The following is an 18898-nucleotide window of genomic DNA, read 5'->3' as shown; positions in this document are numbered from 1 at the left end:
CACACACACACACGTGCATGTATCCAAGGTACTTTTAAACTTCTTAATGAGCGGTGTTAATTGGTGTTAGTTGGTCTTAATTACCGGAGTGTAACAGTCGTTACCTCTTCACCTGACTACGGCAATCCCCTCGTTCTTGGTGCTGACAGTCGGGGATGAGCGAGAGGTACCAAGTCAGAACCCGATGGCCTTGGATAAATTACCGTAATTCTCCCAATGAGCACAAAGAGTGTTCTTCGTCGATGGCTTTTTATTCAATCAAAAGATTGATCACCAACTTTATGGTCACGATGTACTAATGGACTTTAGCCGCGAAGCTTCAGGCAGTCCTGGCCGAAATACTGGAGGTCTAATCTGGCGTTTCCAAGAGTAAGATCGAGACCGTGGTGCTCAAGTGGGACCCTCGAGCCACCCCGAACCTTGGGTCTCCCCGTCTTTTTACCCCCAGCTTACGTCAAGGTTTTTCCCATTTTTTTCCTATTCCACTGGTCAACCACCTTTCCCCCCTCACCTTAGGTCGTTCTCCCCCCATTCTTATCTAATAACCATCACCTTATTCGTGCTTTAGCTTCTCACCCTTTTGGAATTCGAACTATCCCCCCCCCCCCCCCCCCCCCCCCCCCCCCGGCCAATACCATATATGTCTCAAGTCCCTGACGTTTCCGTCCTACTCATCTCTGTTCCACTTTTTATCCATTTCCTATCTAGTTAATCATTTTTCATTAATGTATAGCTCTCGACCTACTACCCTCACCCATGGTTACTGGTGGCCAGGCATGCTCCCGTAGTCTTCAACTACCAGAGCAGCCCGTCTCCTATATGACCGCCTCCGTGGTCCAGTGGTAGAGCGTCCGCCCGGAGAGCGGAAGGTCCGGGGTTCGATCCCCGGCCGCGTCATACCAAAAGACGTTAAAAGATGGTACTTGTTGTTACCCTGTCTGGCGCTCGGCATTAAGGGGTTAAAGCAAGGACTGGTCGGCTCGGAGTCAGTATACTGTGTCTGAGTGGGGTATTCATGTTAAACTGCGGCATGGTATCTCAGTGGGCTAGCACTATAAATCAGGATCAGTCCGGTCTAGTACAAGAAGCCACACACACACACACACGTGCATGTACGTCGCTATATAAGTGCAATAATATTGGACGCGACGTTAAACCCCATTTCACCTCACCTATGCCTATAATACGACCCCCGTTTTGGCGAAGAGTGTGTCCTCACACTCTCAAGACGTTGATTCACTTTTTGAATTTGGAATATTTGGAATACTTTGGGTGATAACCATCGTGACCATAAACTGGTTGACCGTGGACAGTTTCACAGCGTCATTGTACAATATTCATTATACATACAATTTCAATAGATGTGGAACATTATAATAACCACATCGTTTTTACAATAACAGTTCAATGTCTAAACAGAAACGACTCATCAAAAAATAATAATTGGTTTTATCTTAACCTTACTATCATTCTCATAACGAGAAGTTATATCGCCATATCGACACATATATTATGCGTAATGTAACTACCACTATAGATATTACTTCATAACACTTTTCATACAAATATATATTCACCTGTAACAAACTCTAATACAAATATCACTTCTAATGTACTAATGAAAAAGTGTGGGATGGGTGTGTGTGGGGGGTGGGGGGGTGGGGTGGGATGCTCGGCCCAAATACAACCGGACCGGTTGCCGTGGTCGTACTAGCACCGACGTTGGCCTGAAATAATTAATAAACGTCGTAACGTCAAATCTATTTAGTAGGTGTTGGGGCGGACTGACGTCTGGATTGTTTGTCAGGATAGGAGGAATTGCGGTTGACACCTTCCCGCAATTTAGTCCAAATGGTACTCGACAAACAGAGCACTGGTCTAAATTGAAGTTAGGTCTAACGGCGGGGGAAAACGACTCTCCCACATCCCTCCTTGTGTCATGGCCGCGTTCATATCGACCCTAGGAGGGAGGAGTAGTTCCATAAATCGTCGGGGGTCTGGTGCCCCCGCGTAGGGCGTTACTGTACGGTAGGATATATCGGACAGTTTCAAAAGGGCGACAGCACATTCCGCATGCTGCACCCGACGGCACCATTTACAGAATGTTATTGGTGGGAAATTGGTTCCTGAATCCGCAAACGGAAAAGTTTCATCCATGCAAAGGGCGCAACTTTTTAAAACGTGCGGCAATTCGAATTGTGTTCCCCTGCAAGGGAACCTGGCCCTTGCGAATCTCAGACTTCCTACAGTTTTTGTTGCACTCGGTTTGGACAGTGTATACCCAATCCCGGTTCTGGGAATGTCCAGCAGCTGCCAGAATAACTGCGCGTAAGCTTGCAAGTCGGCTCCCATGTCCGTCTGAAGCTGCGTTAGCTGGAAAAGGATTGCCAAATCTAACGTGCGAATTGCAGTCTTGACCACCAGGTCTACCAAGACTGGTAGATCGAAGTATAAGCCGTACATCAAAAGTACGGCTGCCCCTATATCCGCCGTGGAAGATATGTCCGTCAGGGAGGTCGGATATGCCGCTAGGGTGAGGGCCCGTCCTATGCGTTCGGCCAAATCAGGGGTGCTGGGTGTAAAAAGTATCGGGGGATGTAAGGTGAAGCGCGGACGCTTATATGTTTTGAATTTTCCATTAGCTAGATCCCGCTAAACACTTTAGAACGGGGGAGAGCTGGCTTAATTTCCGCCAAATTTTCCCTGGAATGACAACAGGGGAGGTTGTTTTTCCGATTCCTCGTCATGGGGAGTTACTACGCGTTCAGCCAGGTGGTTCTCCATCACGTTATCAGATACGAGCAGTGAGTGAGTATGGTTTTACGCCGCTTTTAGCAATATTCCAGCAATATCACGGCGGGGGACACCAGAAATGGGCTTCACACATTGTACCCATGTCGGGAATCGAACCCGGGTCTTCGGCGTGACGAGCGAACGCTTTAACTACTAGGCTACCCGACCGCCCCTCAGATACGAGCAAATATAAGAAGATATATACTCAGGGGCTGGCGATCTATAGCCCGTTTTTATCATGTTATTGTTATGTACAATTGCTACCCTTTTTTATGATTCCATTCTAGTTTTAAAACCTTTTTCTGTGATAAGTCTAGTACTTTTTACTGTCCTTCGTTGGCAGGTTTTTATATAAGTTTAATTGTATTTATAAACATATAACCTTGATAGTCACGATATGGCTGCAATTCTTCCAATGTGACTTTAAATATAACTCACTCACTGCCTATATATATAACGTATATAGTGTTAATTAATTAAATATATATATATATATATATATATATATATATAACGTATATAGTGTTAATTATATATATATATATATATATATATATATATATATATATATATATATATATATGGATGTAGTCTTACACTGAGGTATGGTTATACTTTGTTTTTTGGTTTTTTTTGCTTGATGGTCAACTGAATACCGATAATCTAAGTTCCAGGGGTAACACCCCTGTCGAACTTAATAGTGGTTGGCTGTATATGATATCACCGACTTGTACCGTCTAGTCGTAAATAGATACTGATCGCATGGATTCGAAGTTCCAGGGGTAATACTCCTGTTGAACTGTATAGCAGTTGATTGCAATGAGAACACCAACCAGTGACTTTATGGATACATTAACCTGTACCTGTACATGTTATTATAGGGGGTGGCTGTTGGCGGGTGACTGGCAGAAGAATTTGAGGGTCCAGTGGTGACGGGATATGTCGTTCTAAATTGAACCAAGTACATAAACAGCAGGTATCTTCCCTGGAGGACATTATACATCCGTGCAGCCACGTGCCGGGGAACCGTTACTACTACTGGAAGAGGGGTTTGAGTATCCGTAAGTGTGTTACTCAGGGACACACTGCTCATGGGCCATTGGATAAAGATTTTGGAAGTGAGACAGTGCATTAATCACACTTGGATACACAGATGCTCAGATGTACCCGTGTCAAAGATGATAATATTGAAACATAAATACAGTAAAGTAGGGTTATAACGAACGCAAATGGACCACTAATTTTAGTTCGTTATAACCGTAGTCCGTTATAAGGATATATACAGCATATATACCGGAAATGGCTGGGGCCAAAAAAAAACAGTTATAAGCGTGTTTGTAATAAACGTAGTTTATTGTTATTTTGCCTCAGATTTAAAACAAGTAATAATTTATTCACCGTTCACGTGGAATGCCCTGAAAAAATGTTTGTTCCTCTACTTGTATCGGAGAAACCATGCATACTTTTGAGCAATGGCTGTCAAAAAAGATCCCTTTAAACCCAAACTTGACGAGAGCTACCGAAGATTACCAATATTGAAATGCCACTTTTTTTGGTCTAATTTTTGGGTCTATATATGCCACTCAAAAGAAGTTAAAGAACATCCGATTCTTTCATATGACTACAGTTAATCTGTAATGGTATGGCTAGTCTGATTAACTAGTTTGCATACATTAGTCACATGAAAGAATCGATCAGTGATGATCCGTGTTATAGATCTTCAGCAACTCGCGTTTGCCGTAAAAGGCGACAATGCTTCTTGCAAAAGGCAGCTTAGTTAACGGGATCGAGAGGTCAGGCTCGCTGACTTGGTTAATACATGTCATTGTATACCAATTGCGTGGATCGATGCTCATGATGTCAATTACTGGATTGTCTGGTCCAGACTCGATTATTTACAGACCGCCGTCATATAGCTGGAATATTGCCGAGTGCGGCGTTAAAACAACAAACATTCATTGCTGGAATATTGCTTGATGCGCCGTAAAACCATACTCACTCACCCACTGAGGAGGGAAGATGTATTGAGACAATTGACGACAGACAAATGTGCCGTTACCATGACGACAACCCACTGACTGGTGTGTCAGTGTTGACGCGAAAGACACGTGCACGTAATTAAAATGTATAATATACATATGCCATGTACGAGAGTTGACTGATATTCTGAGCCTCACATAGTAGGAATTGCGTAATAGTGAATTTTGTTGTTGTGGACATAACATGATTACATAGAGGTATGTCCACAAAAAATTGAGTTAACTGAGCAAATTGCTTCGCTGTGAAAAGTCATAAAAAAGCACAACGTCCTTATGATTTCTTCATCCGAAAATTCTTATATCCGAAAAATTGTTTATCCGGACGGATGTAAGAATGCGGATTCCACATTTAGAAGTTTCTGATAGAGCAGGCAGAGCTATTGGTGTAAAATTCATTCAGTTTCCCACAAAAGGCAATGTGGAACGTCCCAGTGATGTTCCTGGTTCTTTCGTTGTCGTCAGCGTTGCCGGAACACAAGCCGTCCTGGTTCAACTGGGGCTCATGTCCGCCCGCCCAGGTCAGGTACACCTCGAACCAGCCGTTGTAGGTCTGGCTGCAGTTCATGCACACCTCCATGGAGTACACGTCGTCACCGAGGCTGCAGTGAATACGAAAGAGACGTTATTACGACAAAGTGGTGACTACGAGAGTATGGTGAATACGACAGAGGTGAATAGGACAGAGTGATGAATACGACAAAATGGTGAATACGACAGAGGTGAATAGGACAGAGTGATGAATACGACAAAATGGTGAAATACGACAGAGGTGAATAGGACAGAGTGATGAATACGACAAAATGGTGAATACGACAGAGGTGAATAGGACAGAGTGATGAATACGACAAAATGGTGAAATACGACAGAGGTGAATAGGGCAGAGTGATGAATACGACAAAATGGTGAAAATACGACAGAGGTGAATAGGACAGAGTGATGAATACGACAAAATGGTGAAATACGACAGAGGTGAATAGGACAGAGTGATGAATACGACAAAATGGTGAAATACGACAGAGGTGAATAGGACAGAGTGATGAATACGACAAAATGGTGAATACGACAGAGGTGAATAGGGCAGAGTGATGAATACGACAAAATGGTGAATACGACAGAGGTGAATAGGACAGAGTGATGCATATGAGAAAATGGTGAATACGACAGAGGTGAATAGGGCAGAGTGATGCATATGAGAAAATGGTGAATACGACAGAGGTGAATAGGGCAGAGTGATGAATACGACAAAATGGTGAATACGACAGAGGTGAATAGGACAGAGTGATGCATATGAGAAAATGGTGAATACGACAGAGGTGAATAGGGCAGAGTGATGCATATGAGAAAATGGTGAATACGACAGAGGTGAATAGGGCAGAGTGATGAATACGACAAAATGGTGAATACGACAGAGGTGAATAGGACAGAGTGATGCATATGAGAAAATGGTGAATACGACAGAGGTGAATAGGGCAGAGTGATGCATATGAGAAAATGGTGAATACGACAGAGGTGAATAGGGCAGAGTGATGCATATGAGAAAATGGTGAATACGACAGAGGTGAATAGGGCAGAGTGATGCATATGAGAAAATGGTGAATACGACAGAGTGGTGAAAACGACAAAGTGGTTAGTATGACAGAGTGGTGAATTCGACAAAGTGGTGAATGGGACAGAGTGGTAAATATGGCAAAGTAATTAATAAAACAGAGTGACGAATTCGACGAGGTGGTCAATATGACAAGAGTGGCGAATCCGACGAGATGGTGAATATGCCAAGGTGGCGAATATGATACAGGGGCGAATACGACAAGGTGGTCAATATGACAAAAGTGGCGAATCCGACGAGGTGGTCAATATGACAAAAGTGGCGAATATGATACAGGGGCGAATACGACGAGGTGGTCAATATGACAGAGCGGTGAATACGTCAAAGTGGTGAATACGAATGAAGTTACGTATAGTTTATATAAGTGAATGAGTTGGATATTACGCCGTTTTTAGCAATATTTCATCAATATCACCCATGTAGGGGCCTCCAGCGAATGCTTTAACCACAAGGCTACCCCACCGCCCCTATAGGTTATATGAAAAAAATAGTACTCAAGTCTCTTAATTTTTAACGGGGTGAGTATAGGCTGGTGGATTGGAGAAGTATATGTGGCGTGGAATGGTATAGGTGAAATTGTTGCGTGAAACATATACTCTGGAGCCTATACATCTTTAAATTTGATAAAAAAAGTCCATCCATTTAAGCTATAATAGCGGTAACGCTATTTTTCACAGCATTTCCATTAACTGAAAAGACCGAGGGCTTCTGCAAATGATAGCACCCTGAAAAATAGCGTTACCGTTATTATAGCTAAAATGGATGGAATTTTTTTATCAAATATAAAGAAACAACAATATCGGGTTTGAAACATGTACTGCAATCAACTCGACCCACTTTTACCAATATGGAAACTATTGATAATCGTGATAATCGCCCGTCGTCAAGCAATATGGGGGCATTATCAAATTACAGTGGCCCGCTCATTTCTTATAACATGCGGGCGATTTAATGATAATTCTATCCATTTTAACTATAATCATCTTTAAAGCGTTCGATCGACGTCCATCATTCGACTCCATGGTACTCCATGGTATCTTCGAAGCCTTAGAAGATTTATGCAAAATGTAAACGATACCGGCAATTGTTGATCAGTAACTCGGACAATGTGGTTAGGATAAATAGATTTGACTTACGTGTTGTAGAGGTAGTATTGCGGGCTGGCGATGTCTTTGCTTGTCCTCACCGTCGGCGACCCAGCCGCCGAGACGTTGTTGTACTGGCCCTGGTCAACTTCCCCTCCATCGTAGTCGAGGAAGTCGTCGCCAGCAGCCCATGCCTTGTAGGCGTCGAAGTAGCGTCCAGTACCTAACTCGCGGTGGCTTATCTCGATCGTAGAAGGTACAGCTGAAGGAAGAAGTTTGATCATCAACATCATCATCATCGTCGTCGTCGTCGACAACACCATCATCATCCTTATCATCGTTGTCGTCGTTATTATTATTATTATTATTATTATTATTATTATTATTATAATCGTGGTCTTATGTTTGGTTACTTAAATTCAATGAGCAGCAATGCTGGGTAAGCATATGAGGACTGTTCAAAAAGTTCTAAGCCTTACTAACTTCAGAGAAAGTACTCCCCAAGAAATACATGACCGCATGTGTCACAAGTATATGGGGATAAGTGCCCAAGCTACTCTACTGTTAAACGTTGGGTAGCTGTGTTTAAGGCTGGGAGAACAAGCCTTAATGATGACCCTAGATCTGGATGTCGCTCAACTTCCACCAATGAAGATTCAATCAAGCAGAAAGAAAAACTATGTTGTCAAATAGACGTATTAACATTGCTGAACTTGAGGAAGACACAGGTTTAAGCCATGGATCGACTGAAACTATTATTCCTGAATATTTACAGATGAATAAGGTATCTGTTCGTTGGATGCCAAAGTTTCTAAATTCAAAGAGAGATTAGTTACGGGTGATGAACATGGGTCTACCACTACGATCCCGAGTCAAAACGTCAATCCATGGAATGGCACCATTCAATTTCTCTGGCACCAAAGAAAACCAAGTCTTCAAGATCAGTGAAGAATGTTATGGCCACTGTATTCTGGGATGCAAAGGGTGGGATCCTTGTTGATTACTCAGAAAGTGAAAAGACGATTACCGGTGCCTACTATGCTGATTTGCCTCATCGCCTGAGAGATTCTATTAAACAAATGCGGCGAGGAATGCTGACTGCTGGAGTTCTACCACTTCATGACAATGCCTCTTCTCACACCTCTCGACTTGCAAAGGCTGCCTCACCCTCCATACTCGCCAGACCTGGCACCAAGTGATTTCCATCTAGTTTCTAAACTGAATGAATACCTTCGTGGAAACCCGTGAATGGGTTTTCTAGGGTGGCTTCAGAAAACTTCTTCCGGACTGGAATTTAAAAGCATCACTTTCGATATGAGAATATTATTGAAAAGCAAGGAGATTATGTTGAAAAATATAATTAAACACAATTGTTAGTTGTGTTTCTTAGACTTTTTGACCACCCCTTCAGATCACGCCTGAATGAGCAAGTACCTGTTGTGTAGTTGGCGGGAACCCCTCCCGATATGAACACTTCCGGGTCTGTAGAGTTGTACTGAATCAACACGACAGTCCTACTCATACCTGCAACAGTGAGTGAGTGAGTGAGTGAGCTAGTGAGTGAGTGAGTGCGTGCGTGCGTGCGTGCGTGCATGCGTATGGATTTTAGATACACGGCATGTCAGTTTAATCTAGGATGAAAGGTCTCTAGGTCTCAGACGTTTACCTTATAATAACAAAAGCAAAGGTATGGCCCTGACAAACATTGAAACATAATCGGGGCGATTCCGGTATTCAAGCCTTCTATCAGCGGATCCTGGCATGCTTATGGTACGCGAAAGGGAATTGCTGCATCTTAGATCACTCGACCATGCGTACACCCATACTGCCAAGACATTGTAAAGACAATGGAAGGTTTAGTTCAGCACACCTGCTTGAAATGTATCCAGCCCAAAATGCAGTTTCTTTTTTAAAACATTCATATATTTAACATGTGTGTTTGTTGTTCAACGTCACACTCAGAATATTCCAGCTATGTGACGAAGCATGGACGACATGTAGTGTGGACCAGCAACCCAGTGATTGATATTATGAGCAACGTCCCACGCCGTCGGGACACGATGACACGTAATTGAACAAGTGACCGACCCAAACCTAGGGGAAATGAAAGTCTACACAGTACAATATATAGCATTGAAATATCTAACACAACGTAAACAACCTACCGGACGGGCATACCGGCGTAGTCGAGCTTGGCGTAGTCGATGTTGATGGTGTAGCTTGTGATTGGTTGGCGTTGTTGTTGGAGTCGGGAGGATTGCTGTACAAAGGTCATAGAAACCATCGAAATAATGAGAGACGGAAATGTTTTTTAATTTCAGAAAATATCATGTAAGTAATCGTCTGGGCGGAAACAAACCAGTGGTTGATATTATGAGCAAGTGCCTCCCCCCGATCCAGTCGAACTCTGGATCCCGGCTGTCATTGACTTACGAGGGGCGTTCAATAAGTTTTGCAACTTCAATATAAGTCCAAGTCGCAGAATATCTTTTGCACTTTTATTTTTCAATATAATCTCCATTCAACCAAATACACTTATTCCATTTGTCCTTCAAGCTTTTAATACCACTTTTATAAAAATCTGCAGATTGGCCCTCTAACCACGCCTCTGTGGCTGCCTTTATGTCCTCGTCATCCCGGAAACGTCTTCCACGTAGGGCAGATTTCATTTGCCGGAACAGGAAATAGTCACTGGGGGCTAAGTCTGGGCTGTCGGGTGGGTGATTTAACTGTTCGAATCCACATTCACATATGGCGGCCTGTGCAATTCTCGACATGTGAACCGGACCATGTAAGGAACTTTATTACAGCGCGTTGTTCATGTTTGAGAGAATCCATGACTGTGACCACCCTTAGGTGAATGAAGCCATCTTACTTATTGTTGTGTCTGGAACTTGTTATGACACGTGTCAACCTGATGTTATGACTAGTGTCACACCTGCCACAAGTTGACATTGTTTGTGTAAACACAAATGCCCACGTTGCAAAACTTATTGAACGCCCCTCGTTACATCGACTTATCCGAAGTTCAAGACAAGATTCGATATGAAACCAGTGCCGGTAGTGATAATGCCAAGACCCTATGGATACACATTTGTCTAAGACGCCGCGATTCGCTGTGCAGAGTTGCGTCCCTTGGGCACACCAGAAACCTATGATTGTGGGTTCGAATTCCCGTTCGTCCCGATTATGTTTCTAGGTTTGTCAGCACCATACCCGTGCTCGTGGGTTTCACCAAAGTGGTAAACGTCTGAGCCATACATCATTTCGGGCTTTCCTCCCACGTTAAGCTGACACGTCGTGATATAACTGGAATGATGTTAAAAGCGGCGTTAAACCAAACTCATGCACTCACTCACTCAATCACTCTTTTTGGACACTGAAATATACTACTAAAAAGACGCTAATAACCACCCGAATTTCAGGCCGCTGTGATATAGCTGAAATATTGTTGATAACGAGGAATGACACGTCCTATTCTTTATACAGGGTCTTCCTGTTTGGCGTTACGTGGTTTACAGACAATAAATACAATACCACGAATCCATTTGTTCCCGAATGCATATTAAGGTAGCAGAATAAACCAAGTTTATTCGGGTGCTGTGCCGTCTGTTCCGAAACCAGACATGAACTTACAATTGGTTGATAGTACAGTTGTTTTCTCCAAATTCAAATACGTTGACCCGCCCGCAGTGGCCTACGTGGTACACGCTGCCGAATGGCCTTACGTCGGTCGCTTCGGCCGCTGTGCCACTACAGGTTGCGGGTTGGGCTATGGTGAAAGTCCGACTCTCCAGGAGTGTTGCGTTGGTGTAGCCTATTACCTCAAACCAACCCTGGATAGTACCAGTACAGTCCATACACACATCCATGGCCCAGTAGTCTTCGCCGAACCTTGATGAGCAACCCGAAATACAGACATAAAATGTACATGTTTTGTTTGTTTGTTTGTTTGTTTGTTGTTTAACGCCGCACTCAGCAATATTACCGCTATACGACAACGGTCTGTAAAAAATCGAGTCTGGACCAGACAAACCAGTGATTGACATCATGAGCATCGATCAACGCAATTGGGTACGATGACATGTATCAACCAAGTCAGCGAGCCTGACCACCCGATCCCATTAGTCGCCTCTTACGACAAGCATAGTCGCCTTTTCCGCCAAGCATGGGTTGCTGAAGACCTATTCTACCCCGGATCTTCACGGGTCACATGTACATGTGTACACCGAGAATACACCGTGACCTGGGATTTTATCCCCAAAATTAATCGTCCCAGAAAACAACTCCACTCCCATCCCCCACCCCCATCCCCAACCCTGCCCCCATATCAAGTGGCCGGCCCCTTATACTAGGTGGATTGTTAAATGAAAAGACTATTTTACTTATAGGTATTTTCACTTCGTTTGCACGTTCATACTTACGTGTTGTAAGAGAGGTAGTTAGGCTTCGTGTCGTCACTGGTTGTGAGAACAGCCGGGGACCCTTCCGCCACAGCTTTCGGAGATTGTTTGTACTCGCCCTGCGTGGATTCGAACCCGTACCAGTCGAGGTAGTTATCACCCACTGCCCATGCGTTATATGCGTTAAAGCCACCGGATGAGACAAAGGTTCTGTGTTGAATAGAGACGCTACATGGGTTGGTGTTTCCCACCACGCTGAGACATCGGCCTGTGAAGCTTGTATGAGCTGGAAGTAAACAACTCTGTCATTACTCGTTAAAGATTCTAGCAATCAGACTGACCAGTCGCCGTCTTGTAAAAGCCGATACATGCTGCTTTTAACTGTATTCAGTATCACGGAGTGTTATCTTTATAAGGGAGGAAAGCCCGAAGTGATGCAGGTCTTAGACGTTTACAACCTTGGTGAAACCAACGAAAAAGGGTATGGTGGTGACAAACCTAGAACTGGATATATGACCAGGGCGAACTGGATATATGAACCTACAATCATTTAGGTCTTTGAAAGGCATTTAGAAATGATGCATATAAGGAAGAGAATATATGGATGTGAACTTCTTTATTTTGAGGAACACAACGTTTCGGAGGAAATGATTACTCCTTCATTCACTTGATGAAGGAGTAAGCATATACTCCGAAACGTTGTGTTCCTCATAATAAAGAAGTTGACATCCATACTTTCTCTTCCCTACGATCATTAGTTTTTGGCATCGTGTGGGGCGCAGCGAATTGCGGCGCCTTGGATGAATGGGCCCCAAATGTCCTGTTCTTCTTAAATGATATATATTAATACGTTAGATATTTGTTCCGAATATAATAATGTGTAGAGATCCCCAAATGAGATTTAAATCATGTTTTGGCTCGAAACACATCTTACATGTGACAAATACAGTGCTTTAACACTATGTTAGTGATGACAGAGACCGTCATCCTGGTTTATTTACACAAGATCCAAGATGGCCGTCAAAATGGCGGATGACAAGAACTTTCCTACCGTTAACGACGCTTCCCGAGAGCCCCCCGCGGAAGAAAAGGTAGTCGTTGGCGTCGACGTTGGCTTTCATCAGAATGACGGTCCTGTTGAAACCTGGACGTCAGAATGAGTGAGTGAATGTTAGTTTACACAATGCTCAGAATTGTTACAGCTATATGATAACTGCCTGTTCATAATTATAGGAGGAGTAGGCAAAAGTTGTTGAAACATTACTTTATTTGTCCAATCGTAAATGTGGATCCGTCATGCAACAACTGTTTATTTGTCTGTTGTTTAACGCCTTTAAGCAATAGGACGGCGGCCTGAAAATTATGGAGTCTGGACCAGACAGTCCAGTGATTGATATTATGAACCCCATGAAAAATGTCACAGAGCCGGACCACCTGACCCATTTTGGCCTTTCTTACGTCAAGCTGCCGTCCCAGATAAATAACGATGTGTGTGGAGTTTTTTTTTTCGTGTGTGTTTTCGTGTGTGTAGCGAGCGAGCGGTGTTTGTTTGTTGTTTAACGTCGCACTCAGCATTTCAGTACATGACGACGACCTGTAAAAAATCGAATCAACAATTCAGTGATTGACACCGGAGTCACAGAGCCTGAACATCCGATCCTTAAGCACTTGAAGATCCGGGGTAGAATAGGTCTTCAGCAACCCATTCTTGCTGTAAAAGACGACTATGCTTGTCGTAAAAGGCGACTAACGGGATCGGGTGGTTGATACATGTCATCGATCCCAATTGCGTGGATCGATGCTCATGATGTCAATCACTGGATTGTCTGGTCCAGACTCGATTATTTACAGACCACTGTCATATAGCTGGAATATTGCTGAGTGTGGCGTTAAACAACAGACAAACAAACAAAACAAACCTTGCATAGCAGTCATCAATGCACATGGCGGACACACGAGATACTGACTTGTGATGCCATTTTCTCAGTTTCACTTTAAGAACATTTGACAATTTAATTTCACCCTTGATGATCAGTTTTGCCAAGTTTTATATTTTTAATATGTCTTAAAGTATGTTTACAGTGTTTGGACAAATAAGGTTTATCCTATATCTATCCATGGTGACGTTTCTTTTGCAGTTCAGTATATATTTGAGGCTTCTTAAATAGCGGTACGCGACAGCAGGTCCAAATAGATGTTCCCAGGGCTTATCCCAAAGGTATACCAGTGAGCCGGCATGTACTCTTGTGGTTTAATATGATTAAACCCCGAAAATTGAGAGCAGTTCATCTCAATAACATGTAAAATGTGACATCGATAAACGTTAAAGAAGTCCCAACCAACCACCAACAAGTACACCGTAGGTTATATTGATGTCCGGAAATAGAGTGAGTGAGTATGGTTTTACGCCGCTTTTAGCAATATCTGGAAATAGAACATATCCAACCCTATTTCCTCAAACCTCCAGAAAAAATTACGAGTCGAATGAAGATGGCAGCTGGAATACTTGGAAACTATTACTGAGGAAGTCATTCGCGCACAAAATTGCGCTAACCTGCCAAAATGGCGGAAATAATGACGACCTAGCTATCATTCGTGACCAACTCGTGTCATTCCGGGACAAGCCGAATAGCGACTTTTGCTCCTCTCGTGGCCATTTTTTGGCCACTCGTTGCCACTCGTTGCGTAATGGTTCACATATATTTCCCCATATTTTATATATATTTCAGTTGCAATTTAAAGGACATCGGGACGTGCGGCATTATGCAGTATGATTGCACACATTTCACTGTGTCTTGGGTATATTTTTAGATGCAAGACATATGTAAAATCAAAAATTATTTCTGAGGGATTATTTGACAAAGAACTTGAAATCATACGCGCATTCAGATTGGTTTGTAGTATTTTCGCACATGACATTCATCGATAGAAGGACGAGTCTTCTTGCAGGTTACGGAAAGGGGCGAGTGGTGACGAATGCCTAGCTATATGATGGTTTCGGAAGATATGTAAACAAATACCTACCATTGGTACATTCAAAATACGGGGTTGTGGTCGGTAGCGGCGTAGTTGTTGTTGTTACAGCTGGCGTTGTGCTGGTGAGGTTCTCGGTAAAGTCATTGGAGGTTGCTGTTTGGGAATTATCTCCCTTCGTCGTACTTTCACTATAACCGCCTTCAGTTGTTGGGGCATCTGATATGGTAGCGGTGCTATCAACATTTATTGGATCATTTGTTGTGGAGTTGTCTCCATTTGTTGTTTGCAAATCGTTTCCCTCAGCGGTTGTATCTCCTGTAACCCCAACGGTTGTTGTTCCGGAATAATTAGCGGTATCTGCTGTCGTGCCGCTAGAGTTATCGCCCTTCGTATTGCCAGTAGTGGTTACTTGCGGATCTTTGGTTGTTCCGGTGACGTCGACTGTTAGAGGCAGGGTTGTTGTCACATTGCTTTCAGCTGTTTGTGCGACGTCTTCGTTGTTCCGAACTTGGAGAAAGAAAATCAGACGTACGGAGTGAGTAAATGCGTGATTGTTCTGGTATTTTGAGAAGATAAAATAGAATATGTATGTCTCCTGATTTTTTTCAAAACTACTTGATGGGGAGGGATCATTTTTATTTGTTTCTTCAGATTGTTTCAAATTAATGAAAGTAAACTTGATTCTAATGAACCATTTAACCTTCTTGAATCTGACACACTGTGAATGGTTTAGCGAGTGCGAAAAGTTAGAATCGGGGCAAAAGCGAAATTTGAGTTGAAAAGGTCATGTCTGTAAAGTGGCCAAAACGTCTCCCCATAAATGGTGGGAAAAATTGAAGTGTCCTCTAAATCGGTTACTGAACATGATGGATGTTCTGAAAAAGAATGTGGGTAAAGAACATGTCTTGACTCCTCCATATCGTGAAAGCAAGTGTGCGGTTTGAATGAACATTCGTGAAAATGTTTTACAGTAGAATGGTCATGTCTATGTCAGTGGTGATAATGCGGATCCAGTATTTCAGCGAAAATGTCAATTATTTGAATTATTTTTGTCCCGAATTATGTGCTTGCATTTTTGTATTTTAAATTATGACCACCACTACTTTTCCCAAAAGAACTGTGGGCACCCCGCCCTACCAAAACCCTGTGTGAACCCCACGTTTCCACACAAGAAATGTGTGCACCCTGCCATTTAAACTGTGTGTCCATAGATAATCCAGTAATTGACATCATGAACATCGATCTACGTAATAGGGATACGGTGACATGCATCAACCAAGTCAGTGAGCCTGACCACCCGATCCTGTTGATTGTTCATTTATCACCATAAAGTTTAATTGTTCACACATCACCATAATGTTTAATCGTTCATACAGCACCATAAAAATGTTTAATTGTTCATATATCATCATAATGTTTCATTGTTTAATTATTTACCATCATAATGTTTAGTTGTTCATATACCATCATAATGTTTAATTGTTCATATACCATCATAATGTTTAGTTGTTCATATATCAGCATGTTTAGTTGTTCATATATCAGCATAATGTTTAATTGTTCATACATCACCATAAAAAAGTTAAATTGTTCATATATCATCATAATGTTTCATTGTTTAATTATTTACCATCATAATGTTTAGTTGTTCATATACCATCATAATGTTTAATTGTTCAAATACCATCATAATGTTTAGTTGTTCATATATCAGCATGTTTAGTTGTTCATATATCAGCATAATGTTTAATTGTTCATACATCACCATAAAAAAATTAAATTGTTCATATATCATCATAATGTTTCATTGTTTAATTATTTACCATCATAATGTTTAGCTGTTCATATATCAGCATAATGTTTAATTGTTCATATATCATCATAATGTTTAGTTGTTCATATATCATCGTAATGTTTAATTGTTCATATATCACCATAATGTTTGATTGTTCATATATCATCATATGTTTCATTGTTTAATTATTTACCATCATAATGTTTAGTTGTTCATATACCATCATAATGTTTAATTGTTCATATACCATCATAATGTTTAGTTGTTCATATATCATCATAATGTTTAGTTGTTCATATATCATCATAATGTTTAATTGTTCATATATCATCATAATGTTTAATTGTTCATATATCATCATATGTTTCATTGTTTATTTACCATCATAATGTTTAGTTGTTCATATATCATCATAATCTTTAATTGTTCATATATCACCATAATGTTTAATTGTTCATATATCATCATACGTTTCATTGTTTATTTACCATCATAATGTTTAATTGGTCATATATCACAATAATGTTTAATTGTTCATATACCATCATAATGTTTAGTTGTTCATACATCATCATAATGTTTAATTGTTCATATATCACCATAATGTTTAATTGTTCATATATCATCATATGTTTCATTGTTTATATTCCATCATAATGTTTAGTTGTTCATGTACCATCATAATGTTTAGTTGTTCATACATCATCATAATGTTTAATTGTTCATATATCACCATAATGTTTAATTGTTCATATATCATCATATGTTTCATTGTTTATATTCCATCATAATGTTTAGTTGTTCATGTACCATCATAATGTTTAGTTGTTCATACATCATCATAATGTTTAGTTGTTCATACATCATCATAATGTTTAATTGTTCATATATCATCATATGTTTCATTGTTTATTTACCATCATGATGTTCAGTTGTTTATTTACCATAATAATGTTTAGTTGTTCAAATATCATCATAAGGTTTAATTGTTTATATATCATTATGTTTAATTGTTCATACATGATCACAATGTTTTATTGTCCATATAACACCTTATGTTTCATTGTTTATTTACGTTTAATTGATCATAAACCACCATAATGTTAAATTGTTCATATAACGTCATAACGTTTAATTGTTCATACATCAGCATAATGGTAATTGTTCATAAACCACAATATATACAATATGTTTAATTATTCATATAAAAAAGGTAGTATCTACCAGAGTATACAACTTACGAGCCAGTGGAACTGCTATTGCGACGATGACGCCAACGGTTACCACGGAAACTGTTACTATGGAAATCTTGACAATGACAGAACACCCTCCGGCCTTGACCCCTACAATAAAATAACTGTGTTGTAACTTAATTCACTTATATAATTAAAAAAACCAACCCAACCTCCTACAGGCATTGATTTATCTTCAAAGGGAATAAATCTTTCAAATTTAATCAGAACAAAAACAAACAAACTATGCAGGTTTGAATATTTTTGTTTGTTGTTTAACGCCGCACTAAGCAATATTCCAGCTATGTGACGGCGGTCTGTATATAATCGAGTCTGGACCAGAAAATCCAGTGATTGTCAGCATGAGCATAGATCCACGCAATTGGGATCGATGACTTGCATCAACAAAGTCAGCGAGCCTGACCACCCGATCCCGTAAGTCGCATTTTACGACAAGCACAGTCGCCTTTTACGGCAAGCATGGTAGCCCTTACGACAAGCATAGTCGCCTTTTACGGCGCAGGTTTGAATAAACACTTAACGTCGAAATGTAGCGAGGAGTCTTTTTTAACTCACCTGTTGCGGACATGACTTCAACTCGGACAGTTTCAGAATGAACGCTATACGGTTTACGGTTTACATGCGACATCAAGACTTGAAATAAACCTTAGTAAGAAGTCGTGACTTGGGAGTCAACAAATATTATTTGAGAACAGGGCCGACACAAGGAACACGCACTTTAGTGAAGGGTGTACGGAGGTATCATTTCTTCTATCTCAACCATCTGTTTACCCAGGGTTTAGCAGAAGGGGGTCTTCCACGTACTCAATGGTAGTGGTATACGATCGGATTTAATATCTTATCACTGACTCTAAAATCGTCTCTATTATTAATTTTCCGTTGCATGCTAATTTCGTTTCCAAATCCGAATTTTTAGAGTTATTTTTCATTCCGAAGTTGCACTTTTCG

The 18898-nt window shown here is 41.2% G+C and overlaps 1 protein-coding gene and 1 pseudogene across 1 annotated transcript; both read right to left on the bottom strand.

Moving 5' to 3' along the window:
- Nucleotides 1–1615: 1615 nt before the first annotated feature.
- Nucleotides 1616–4254, bottom strand: LOC139457224 (uncharacterized; annotated as a pseudogene).
- A 927-nt stretch (nt 4255–5181) lies between these two features.
- LOC139457706 (uncharacterized) lies at nt 5182–18518 on the bottom strand. Its single transcript, XM_071239060.1, has 10 exons — nt 18506–18518; nt 17939–18040; nt 14951–15409; nt 12978–13070; nt 11948–12212; nt 11160–11417; nt 9689–9783; nt 8958–9047; nt 7575–7785; nt 5182–5431 (listed from the first exon to the last, which is right to left on the bottom strand). The coding sequence occupies exons 1-10, from the start codon at nt 18516–18518 to the stop codon at nt 5182–5184; spliced, it is 1836 nt and encodes a 611-aa protein (XP_071095161.1).
- Nucleotides 18519–18898: the final 380 nt, after the last annotated feature.

The sequence above is a fragment of the Haliotis cracherodii genome, unplaced genomic scaffold (genome assembly GCF_022045235.1).
Source record: "Haliotis cracherodii isolate W230 unplaced genomic scaffold, xgHalCrac1.p SCAF_12, whole genome shotgun sequence".
NCBI lineage: Eukaryota > Metazoa > Mollusca > Gastropoda > Lepetellida > Haliotidae > Haliotis > Haliotis cracherodii.
Note: the sequence above shows the minus strand (reverse complement) of the source record. Positions and strands in the feature narration are given on the sequence as shown.